Here is a 12,249-nt window from a genome sequence, read left to right on the forward strand (position 1 = left end):
TTGTACGCGAGCTCATCATGGATGGAGAGGTCGACTTGGTGTACTGTTCGACTACAGAGAATGCTGCAGACATCTTCACAAAGGCTCTTGGAAGAGACTTGCTGGAGAGGCATCTTCATCGATTTGGCATTGGGCCGAAAAAGTAAGTTCACTTGCGGGTGGACATTGAGGGGGGGTGTTAGATATCAATGCTCCACTCTCGTGTAACTACGAGAGAACCAGCTAACTCTACTTATAAGCCCCCCATATGAGGAGAAGGCATTTGAGTAGTTTGGACACTAGATGGGGGCCATGTGTGGCCTGATGGCTGGACGGCTTCAGAAAGAGTTGGCACACTGCTAGCTCTAAGGCATCCCATGATTGACTGCACTGAGGGTAGATGGAGCCTTTCCTGGGGCAGCCCACTCTTGGGTTGCGGGGCTCGTTTGGAGCCCCAGATGATCCCCGATGGCTCTGGGCCAAATGGAGTCCATAGGTTAGTTGCTCTATTCTGTGCCACAGTTCTAACGTGTGATCGGTCGCCTATTTCGGAACCCTAAACCCTAAACCCTAAATCCTACACCCTAAATCCTAAACCCTAAACCCTATCCTCTTCTACCATATGAACTTGATGATAGCCGGATTTGAGATCTATCTTACTGAAGACCTTGGCCCTTAGGAACCTATAGGGTTAAGGGTATAAGGTATACGGTTTAGGGTTTAGGGGTAGGGTTTAAGGTTTAGGGTTTAGGGTTTAGGGTTTACAGGCAAGCTTTTTGGTTTTTTGGGTTTAGGATTTAGGGTTTACAGGCAAGCTTTTTTGTTTTTTGGGTTTAGGGTTTAGGGTTTAGGATGGGTGCTGGGTGGAAGGAACAATGGGGAGATAGGAGAACGTAGATCTAAAAAGAGAAAGCTAAACGGAGTTGGGTGGAAGGAACAATGGGGAGATAGGAGAACGTAGATCTGAAAAGAGAAAGCTAAACACAGTAAGAGCGAGAACCCATGATGATGCCGAGGGGTAAGGAGAAGACGAAATCGAGAGACAAAGCATGAATGAAACAGATGTAGATAGGAAAGTTCGTAGGAGGAGAGGTGCATAACAGCGAGGAAGACCAGTCGGGGGCAAAGAACAGGATGTAAGAGATGGAGAACAGTGGAACAGACAAAGGCATGAAGGAAAACTAAAAGAAAGAAACTGAGTACAAAGGAGTTTGAAGCAAGGAGGCTTGGAAGTTGGATATATATTGCAAACAAACTAAGGATACAGGAGCTCTCGGAGGCAGACTCTGCCTACAAATGAGCCAAGGATGCTCTTATATAGGAAAAAGGCTGAGTGGAGGATGAGCTGTAATCCATTCTGAGCTGACATGAGTGGAGGTTGAGCTGTAGTCCACTCTGAGCTGTCATCCATTTGTTTGTACAATGAAAAGATATGTACAAGACATAAAGGTGAAGGTCTTACTCAGATATGAGCAGTGTCTAGTCACTTTATGAAATTTATTTAATTTTGTACAGGTGTCATGATGTTCTTATCCAATTGAGGACAGTGTCTAATCACCATGACCGAGACATAGCACTTCTAGTTGTCTAATATCAAGTGGAAGTAGTAATCTGCCATTGTGAATGTCCCAATAAGGTGCTCCTTCATGGGAGAGCATGTCTGGGAGCACATTTGAAGAGCCTTTCTTCCATTCTACTTTGAAATCATACATTGTAAAGAATTCCTACCAGCGAGCTAAGCGTCCCCTGCCAATCTGTTTATCAATTCGGCGGGTGCAAAACGTCTTGAAGTTTTGCTTGTCGATGCGGATGAGGAATTCTTTATTTAAGATAAAGAGTTCTAGCTTTTGAATTGCCCTTTTGACTGCTAGAATTTCTTTCTCAATTGAATGGTAATTTAGCTCAGCGCCTTGAAAAGTTCCTGACCGGTAGGCACATACAACTTCTTCAGTGGGTGTCTTTTCAAGTAAGACTGCTCCCCAAAAATGATCAGATGCATCTGTTTCAATTATCAGCTGTCCTGTGGCTGATGGAATGGTGAGAGATAGTAGCTGTTGGACCTTTTCTTTGATGTGTTGCACTTCTTCTATTTGGGGTGGACCCCATGTCGGACCATCTTTTCTGAGATAGAGTTGGAGAAGATGCCGATCTCGGGCCAACTATTTATAAAAAGGGGATATGTAATTTAAACATCCCAGGAACCTTTGGAGTTGAGTTCGATCACTGATTTCATCTGGAAATGCAAGAAGAGCCTTCAAGACATGTTGCTGCATTTGAATATTACCCTTGTGGATGTGGACTCCTAAGAACTCAATCATTTCCTGGCCAAGGGTGATTTTTTTGGCATAAAGGGCCAACCCTTTGGATTTGATGAGATCATACACAATTTGGAGATGGCGGAGATGTGAATGGACATCCTTGATGTACACTAGTATGTCATCAATATAAACTAAACAAAAAGAATGATGCTGACTGAATATGGAATCCATGAACTTCTAAAATTCTACAGGAGCGGTTTTGAGACCGAAAGGAAGTACGTTCCATTCATAGAATCTCTGAGGAACAACACTGTCTTATGGCGATCATTAGGATTAAGTCCCACTTTCCAGAACCCTGCCTTGAGGTCGAACTTCGAGAAGATTGTAGCACCAGAAATTTTTTCAATAAGGTATTCGTTGCTAGGAATCAGATAAGAAATGGACAAAAGACATTTGTTTAGTGGCTTGTAATTTATGACAAGGCACTTTTTACCCCTCTTCTGCTCTGAGTGTTTATTTACATAGAAACCGCTACTGCCCACTCAGAGCGGGACGGTTCAATGAGACCCATATCCAAGAGTTCTTGGATTTCTTGGTTGCACAATTGTCGGTTGGCTTGGGTAAACCCATATGGACTTTCTTTGAATGGTTTGGAGTTTTCCCGAAGAGGGAGGTCGACTTGATGCTGAAACACTTTCTTGAAAGCCAAATGTGAGTCACTACTGCAATCACGAATGAACTTCTGTTGCATATCCTGCAGTGCTATCATCATATGAAGCGTATGAACAATTTGACGAAACTGCTTACTGTTTTCTACCTGGAGGAGGCTATTGATATAGTCGTCAAGCTCAGCTCCTTGAAGGGGTTGTTGAGCATCTTGAGGAGAAGGCTGTGGGCTAAATGACTCGGCAGGATTTGGAGAGGCATCTAGAGTAGAATCATATTCGGGTGGAGCTTTGACATATTGGAGGTCAACTGGGGAAGAACACTGTCAGACAATCTCTAGGTCCTCTTCAAATGGCTTGAGGACCCGCTTGAGAGATTCTCTTGTAGGGATATGTACCAAGATGTTATTTATGGTAAGGACCATCTCTTTAGTAGAAAACCCGAATGGGAGATGTTGGTTGAGAAAAGCATTACCAATGACCAGATCTACCCCTTGGGATTCCAATTGATAGAAACTAATAGTGGTGGAATGGCCAGCCAGAGTGATAGCCATTTCTGATGCATACCTCTTGCATGCAATAAGCCCGCCACCCATTGTCGAACCAAGCATCTGATCCTGGGTCTCAAGTTGTTGCCAAGAAGAAGCAGGAAGAGCCCGATATTTCCAAATGCTGAATCCAGACCCTGTGTCGACTAAAGCAATCAAATTATAAGGAGGTACCCCTGGGGGTTTGAGCTGAACTTTTACCAGCCAATTTTTCATAGAATTTCAGACTGCTGGTGCTGGTGACGAAAAGAAATATTAAAGAGATAACACATTTGGAACTGGTTCAGTATAGAGCTTGCACTGAGTCAAATGTTCACCAACCTTACGATCCAATGATTCGATGGAGTTTTGAAGCTTGGCACAATTGTCAGTGATCGTTGTTAGGTGGATACAAAGCCGATCAGTGCTGATGCCAAGACTTTCAAATTGGTCAAAACAGGGGGGTCGTTGTGGAGATTGGATCAGAGGAGTAGGGGCAGAGAGGGTGGTGACTGGGGATTTCCAAAAAGGAGGATGAAGAAAGTTAGGGGAGGAGTCATGTACACTGTGGAGAGGCCGAAAGACCAAAGGACCGGAATAGAAATCTGTTGAAGGTAATCTTCTACTTGGAGAAGGAGCAAAGGAAGAATCAGAAAGATCTTCGGACGTATGTAAATCAAAAGATGGAAAATTTCGATGGGAAAACCCAGGATGTCGGTCGCGATCTCGGCTGTGACCACAGGAATTGCTACGACCGAAAGCTGGAGCAAAAACCTCTGGGAGAGGAGGTTCTTCTAGGGGCTCTCCATCAAAACTTCCTGAGGAGATCTCGATATCAACACAGAAGGGTTGTCATTTGTGAGGAAGAGTCATCAGGCTATATACATTGGGGTCGTCATCTTTGGATGCTAGAGGAGCATGTAGCTGGCAATGAAGACATTCTGGAGTATCTGATTCAGAACATTCTAGAAGAGACTCATCAGACTCACCTTGGGAAATGACTTCCCATTGTTCGGGATGTACTACCATTGCGAAGAAACCTTTGAGTTGTTTTTGCTGTGGATTGCGGGGTTTCTCATGATAGTCATGAGCAAGATGGCCTTTCTTGCCACATATAAAACATCCTGTAGATTTGTTTTGTCGGAAGGAGCAGCAGTGAAGAAAACGTTGAGGCCTTCTAGAGTAGCGACGACACCATCGGAGCTTTTGAATTTTAGGAAAGCTCGAGGATCCACATGAACATTTAGAAGGGTGAGATTTTGATGAATGGTAATGCCGAGAAGGACGTCCATAACTAGAACCTGGAGGGCAGAAATTCTGATGACCCACAAGCTGTTCACATATGGCCGGAGAAATAATACCAACCTTTTTAAGCTTGCTCCGGAGAGTGTATTCTATACATTGTCGACGGATGTATACTTGGACCATCTGGAATAGGTTAGCAAAAGTATAATCTGTGACTGTCTTATGAGTTTCATTCGGTTGATTGTCAATGTTGACAATCTTCGTCTGCGCTTCGATGACCATCATGACTGCTTCTCCAAGTCAATGCGGTAAGCTATACAAGTAATGACGCTTTGCTGCAGTGTCAGAAGAAATGCCAGCTCTATAAACTAGATGTTGCACATGTGCATTGTAGTCTTCCAACTGAGGAGCAGGGGCAGAGAGAGTGGTGACTAGGGATTTCCAAAAAGGAGGAGGAAGAGAGTTAGGGGAGGAGTCATGTACACTGTGGAGAGGCCGAAAGACCAAAGGACCGGAATAGAAATCTGTTGAAGGTAATCTTCTACTTGGAGAAGGAGCAAAGGAAGAATCAGAAAGATCTTCGGACGTATGTAAATCAAAAGATGGAAATTTTTTATGGGAAAACCCAAGATGTCGGCCGCGATCTCGGCTGTGACTGTTGAGATATCAAGCTCTACCGCCGATATATCTCCTGGATGACTATCATTTATGTCACTGCCTATGTTAGTTGTACTCGTGGTGTAGTTAGACTACCACGTATGTTTTTGCTTTGGGTTCACATATGAACCACGTATTCTAGGGTTTGACATATAGGGTATTTCCCTCTTCTATTGTATTGTGGTTGTGTGAAAAAGTGAAGAAAGGCTTCACCCTCCAACCTTGTGTCCTCTCTCTTTTGTGTGTTGTGAAGAAAGCTGAACTTGAGTCTCCTATCTCTCTCCCTCATTCTTTACATGGTATCAGAGCTTTGTTCGTGGTAAGCAGCTCAAGAAAGCAAGCCAAGTTTGTGGTGTCTTGGTAAGAGGACCAGTGTTGCTTTCCTATTTCGAGTTTGGGAGCAAATCTCTGCAGGTAGCACAGCCAGAAGTGCAGGAGTGCACTGTTTCAGATTGAGAGGCCCTTCGCGGTGTGGCAAGAGCGCAGTATATGCTGCGGGAAGGGGCGAAGCCCTTGGTGACTTTATTTTTTTGATTTGAGGCCGTTTCGGGGCCCGTTTTGAAGGCGGAAGTTCTTCGCAGGCACTCAGAAAAAGGCCCTGTTTTTCGCTGTGCGACCAATGCGCGGCTAGTCGGTGAAAAAGTGTCACAGAAATTGCATCGTATGCCTGTGTGCAGAGATATTGGGAGTTGCAGATTCATGCCTGTTGCCTGTTGATGCAAAATCGTCACTAGGAAGTGACTGTGTGGTGAAATACCACTTTCGTCAGTGTTGCAGACCTGCCCCTGTGAGGCTTTTTGCAGAAGCTTTGCTATTTGCCCTTGTGAGGCATTTGCTGTGTTTACAGGTTGCTGTTGCAATTTGTGATTTGTAAAATGTCTGAGAATCTGTCTACCATTGTCAATGAGAAGCTTGACAAGAACAACTTCCAAGCATGGAAGTTCAGGATGACAAACTTCCTTATGGGAAAGGGAGTTTGGGAGTACATCAGTGGTGAAACTGCAGAACCAGTTTTGGGTGCTACTCCCACTCCTGCTGAATTGAAGGCCTATAAAGAATGGCATGAAAAAGCCAGAAAATGCCTGTATTGGCTGTCTGTTAGCATTTCAGATTCTATGATTGTGCATATACAGGATCTAGAGATGCCTAAGGAGGCATGGGATACATTGGTGAAGCTGTATAGCACAAATACCAAAGCACGAAAGATGCAGCTAAAGCAGGAGTTGCACAATGTGCAAAGGAAAAATCTGAATATAAATGAGTATTCCTTGAAGGTGAAAGGCCTTGCAGATTCTCTTGCCTCCATTGGAGCACCTGTTGATGATGAGGACTTAGTGTCTGTGACCTTGAATGGTCTTGGGAAAGATTATGCACAGTTTCGGACATCCATTGGAGTCCGTGAAACATTTCCTGATTTTCAGGAACTTATTGCTCTCTTGCTGAGTGAAGAGCAAAGGAATGGTGGTTCAGCCACCTCAGCTTCTCAAGAGACTGCTTTCTACTCGAATACAGGTAGAGGCAGGGGTAGAGGAAGAGGCCGTTTTGGTGGCCGTGCAGGAAATCAGAACCAGCAGCAACAACAGGAAAACCAGTCCTATGGAGGGGGACGTGGTAGTTCTAGAGGCAGGGGGAGCCAAAGAGGCCGTGGTTCATGGCAAAGGAACCAGCAAGTAAATAGCAGCACAGAATGCTATTATTGTGGAAAGCCTGGACACAAGGAGAATACATGCTATAAAAAACAGAATGACATCAAAAGTGGGAAGTTGCAGCAAAGCAACTATGCATCATCAAGTGGGCATGGTGACGACAGAAATGAGCACCTTTTTGTGATGCAGCATATGGTTAACTCCATGTCAGGAGATGCTGCAGCTTGCAATGATGTTTGGTATGTTGATTCAGGTGCCTCTAACCACATGACCAGTCATGGTGAGTGGTTTCATGATGTTAGAAATTTGGATAAGCCAGGTTATGTTGAAACAGGAGATGATACTGCGCACCCAATTACGCAGGTTGGTAAAGTGCCACTGGCTATGCAGGATGGCAAAACGAAGTACTTGGCAGATGTACTTCATGTTCCGAAAATCACTAAGAACCTGGTTTCAGTTGGCCAGATGGTTGAGCAAGGTCTGCAGGTTAGATTTAATCCTGATGGATGCTTTGTTGAGGACTTGAAAAATAAGTGCCGCTTGGTTGCGAAAGGCAATAAAAATGGCAGAATGTTCACCTTGGATGTTGATATGCCTGAGGTAAAAGCTGCTATATGGGAGAGGTGTCATTGCAGATATTGAGATATGGCACAAGCGCATTGGGCACGTGAATATACAAAGGCTGAAATCTATGCAAACAAAAAACATTGTTGCAGGTTTGCCTAAATTCAGAGTTGAGGGAATGCAAAAGGTATGTGAAGCATGCCAAATGGGTAAGCAGGCCAGACATGCATTTCCCAAAAATGCTAAGGTGAGCAGAAGACCTTTGGAAGTGATCCATTCAGATGTTTGGACAACCAAAGCTGCTTCTATTGGTGGATGCCATTATTATGTGATGTTTATTGATGACTACACTAGGAAGGTGTGGATTTATTTTATGAAGCACAAAAGTGAAGTGTTCAGCCACTTCAAGGCTTTTAAGGCCATGGTTGAAAAAGAGAAAGGTGTGCATATTAAAGTGCTAAGATCTGATGGAGGGGGAGAGTACTTTTCAGAAGAATTTTGTGAATATCTGAAAGAACAGGGAATTCAAAGGAAGTACTCATGCAGGTCTACCCCTCAGCAGAATGGGGTTGCAGAAAGGAAGAACAGGCATATTGCAGAAGTAGGACGGGCGATCCTAAATGAGAAAAACATGCCTGATTATTTTTGGGCTGAAGCAGTAGCAACTGCTGTTTATATTATGAACAGAACCCCCACTGTAGCTGTCCATGGCATGACGCCTGAAGAAATGTATACAGGCCAAAAACCAGATATTTCTCACTTGAAGGTATTTGGTTGCATAGCTTATGTTCATATTCCTGATGAGAAGAGAACAAAGCTGGATCCAAAGGCAGAAAAATGCATCTTTATTGGATATGCTCTGCACCAAAAAGGGTATCGCTGTTATAACCCTTCCACCCGCAAAATGCAAGTGAGCAGAGATGTTGTTTTTGATGAAATGAGCAGCTGGTATGCACCAACTGTTATGGTAGGAGATGCAGATGCAGGAAATGGGAATGCTGCAATAAATGCAGAGCAGCAATCTCAAGCCTTGAGTGGACCCAGAGAGTCCTCTACTAGTGGATCTAATGCATGGACAGGGAGATTGAGATCTAGTGAATCGTCACATGGCAGTCCTGATAGTGTTGTGCAGGTATCACATAAGGGAAAAGAAAAAGTGGACCATGCTCCAGTGTTTGATGTGTCTGCTGGTAGCTCTCATGTTGATGGAGAGTCAAGTGGCTCTGAAATGAGCCTTGATGAGGAACTTGGGATTCCTTCTGTTGTTACACCTGGTGCAAGGAAAAGCAGGCATGATTTAAAGACTCCTGCAACTGATCCAGTTGTACGGAGGTCCACTCGTATTAAGTATCCAGTTGATAGGCTGAGATATGATGGGTATACAGCACATCACTATGCTTATATGGTCAAGGTTCTAGAGGAGCCAGAGCCCACATGTTTTGAGGATGCAGCAGGGCATAAAAATTGGGAAGCAGCTATGGATGAAGAGATGGCTGCCTTGGATGCAAACCACACTTGGGATTTGATGCCTTTGCCTCATGATAAGAAGGCTATTGGCTGCAAGTGGGTTTACAAAGTAAAGCACAATGCTGATGGGTCTGTTAGCAGGTACAAGGCAAGATTGGTTGCCAAAGGTTTTGCACAGACATATGGAATTGACTATGAGGAAACTTTCAGCCCAGTTGCAAGGATGGCAACCGTGAGAGCAGTAATTGCTATGGCTGCTGCAAAGGGATGGTCTTTGCATCAGATGGATGTGAAAAATGCCTTCTTGCATGGTGATTTGCAGGAAGAGGTTTATATGATGCAGCCAGAAGGTTATGAGGATAATTCACACCCCGATTTTGTATGCAGGTTGCGCAAAGCCTTGTATGGCTTAAAACAGGCGCCGAGGGCATGGTCAGACAAGATAGGGCAATATCTTGTCACTATTGGATTTCAGATTTCCAACTCAGATTTTTCACTTTATGTGAAAAGGACAAACAGAGGGATTGTGCTTATAGTCATCTATGTTGATGACTTGATTATTACAGGTGATAGTGATGCAGACATTAATGAAGTGAAGCTGTTGTTGAAGCAGAAATTTGAGATGAAGGATTTGGGAGAGCTGCGTTACTTCTTGGGCATTGAGGTTATTAGATCCCCGAGTGGGATATGGCTGTTGCAAAGGCAATACGGTTTGGACATGCTGTCCAAATATGGGATGACAGGCTGTAAGCCTATTTCTGTTCCATTGGAGCAGAATGTGAAGCTCAATGCAGAGACAGGTGAGCTTCTTGAAGATATTACTATGTACAGGCGCATAGTAGGTAGCTTGATTTACATGACTATAACCAGACCAGATTTGAGCTATGCTGTGGGGCTGGTGAGTCAGTTTATGCAGGCACCGAGGAAGCCACATTTGGATGCGACTAGGTGCATACTGCGGTATGTGAAGTCCACATTGCATTATGGACTGTTTTATGAAGCTGGGTGTGCATTATAGGTACATGGATACACAGATGCTGACTGGGCTGGTAGTGTCTCAGACAGGAGATCTACTAGTGGTTTTATGTTTTCCCTTGGGAGTGGTGCCATCAGTTGGAGCAGCAAGAAGCAGCCAACAGTTGCCTTGTCGAGCACAGAGGCTGAGTACAGGGGTGCAGCAATGGCTGCATGTGAGGTAGCTTGGTTACGGAAGCTACTTGCAGATATGGGACAGTCAGTTCATGCAGCAGTTGTCATTCATTGTGACAACATTAGCAGCATCATGCTTGCTAATAACCCAGTTTATCATGCTAGAACGAAGCACATTGAGGTGCATTATCACTTTGTGAGAGAGAAGGTTCTAGCTGGTGAGATTGATCTTGTCTATGTCAGCACTGAGGAGCAGGTGGCTGATATTTTTACGAAGGCATTGGGTACCGAGAAGCTTCGCAAATTTAGGAGCTTGCTTGGTGTACGTGAGATGGATTTGAGCTTGAGGGGGAGTGTTGAGATATCAAGCTCTACCGCCGATATATCTCCTGGATGACTATCATTTATGTCACCGCCTATGTTAGTTGTACTCGTGGTGTAGTTAGACTACCACGTATGTTTTTGGTTTGGGTTCACATATGAACCACGTATTCTAGGGTTTGACATATAGGGTATTTCCCTCTTCTATTGTATTGTGGTTGTGTGAAAAAGTGAAGAAAGGCTTCACCCTCCAACCTTGTGTCCTCTCTCTTTTGTGTGTTGTGAAGAAAGCTGAACTTGAGTCTCCTATCTCTCTCCCTCATTCTTTACAGTGACCACAAGAATTGCTTCGACCGAAAGCTGGAGCAAAAACCTCTAGGGGAGGAGGTTCTTCTGGGGGCTCTCCATCAAAACTTCCTGAGGAGATCTCGATATCAACACGGAAGGGTTGTCGTTGGTGAGGAAGAGTCATCAGGATATATACATTGGGGTCGTCATCTTCGGATGCTGGAGGAGCATGTAGCTGGCAATGAAGACATTCTGGAGTATCTGATTCAGAACATTCTAGAAGGGACTCATCAGACTCACCTTGGGAAATGACTTCCCATTGTTCGGGATGTGCTACCATTGTGAAGAAACCTTTCAGTTGTTTTTCTGCGGATTGCGGGGTTTCTCATGACAGTCACGAGCAAAATGGCCTTTCTTGCCACATATAAAACATCCTGTAGATTTGTTTTGTCGGAAGGAGTGGCGGCAAAGAAAACGTTGAGGTCATCTAGAGTAGCCGCGATGCCATCGGAGCTTTCGAATTTTAGGAAAGCTCGAGGACCCACATGAACATTTAGAAGGGTGAGATTTTGATGAATGGGAATGCTGGGAAGGACGATCATAACTAGAACTTAGAGGGCAGAAATTCTGATGACCCACAAATAGTTTACATATGGTCAGAGAAACAATACCAACCTTTTTAAGCTTGCGCCGGAGAGTGTATTATGTACATTGTCGATGGATGTATACTTGGACCATGTGGAATAGGTTAGCAAAAGTATAATTTGCAGCTGTCTTATGGATTTCAGTGGGTTGATTGTCAATGTTGACAATCTTCGTCTGCGCTTCGATGACCGTCATGACTGCTTCTCCAAGTCGGTGTGGTAAGTTGTACAGGTAATGATGCTTTGCTGCAGTGTTAGAAAAAATGCCAGCTCTATAAACCAGCTGTTGCACATGTGCATTGTAGGCTTCCAACTGAAAAAGATCGCATAGCTTAAGAGCAGAAAATTCATTTGCTGCCTGGGCATGATCATCCGTGAAAGTAGGAAGAAACTGATTGGAGATTGCAGCTATGAGGGAATCCAGAGCATTAGGTTGATGATTGGCATCAACACTTGCAAAGATTTGCTTTTTGGATTCATCTGATAAGAACTCCCACCAATTAGCAATAACACCTGTGAAAACTTTGGTGGTTTCAACTACTGCATCTCTTGGATTCCATCCATAGATCATGACTCATGACATCATGTGTCCGTAGAATATTTTGAGAATATCCTTCATTGCTTGTGGTGAGCAATGGTTATCTCCCTTGCATGTACAAACAAAATGTCTGCAAGAGGTACCATGAGGGCAAAAAATAAAACCCCCCCTAATGGTTATCTCCCCTGCATGTACAAACACAAGTCTGCAGGAGGTACCAAGGGGACAACACATACTCACATGGTCTACATCATAGGCCATGAGAGGTGAGGGCAAAGAGCACACAATTTATTACAATCAT

General features: G+C 44.1%; 1 protein-coding gene across 1 annotated transcript; it reads right to left on the reverse strand.

The window, feature by feature from the left end:
* Nucleotides 1-1,703: 1,703 nt before the first annotated feature.
* Nucleotides 1,704-11,981, reverse strand: LOC147903189 (uncharacterized). The gene is made up of 2 exons (XM_087371081.1): nt 11,496-11,981; nt 1,704-2,138 (listed from the first exon to the last, which is right to left on the reverse strand). The coding sequence occupies exons 1-2, from the start codon at nt 11,979-11,981 to the stop codon at nt 1,704-1,706; spliced, it is 921 nt and encodes a 306-aa protein (XP_087227207.1).
* Nucleotides 11,982-12,249: the final 268 nt, after the last annotated feature.

The sequence above is a fragment of the Dipteris shenzhenensis genome, chromosome 3 (assembly GCF_047967505.1).
Source record: "Dipteris shenzhenensis isolate YYH24624 ecotype China chromosome 3, Dip_SZ_1.0, whole genome shotgun sequence".
Taxonomy (NCBI): domain Eukaryota; kingdom Viridiplantae; phylum Streptophyta; class Polypodiopsida; order Gleicheniales; family Dipteridaceae; genus Dipteris; species Dipteris shenzhenensis.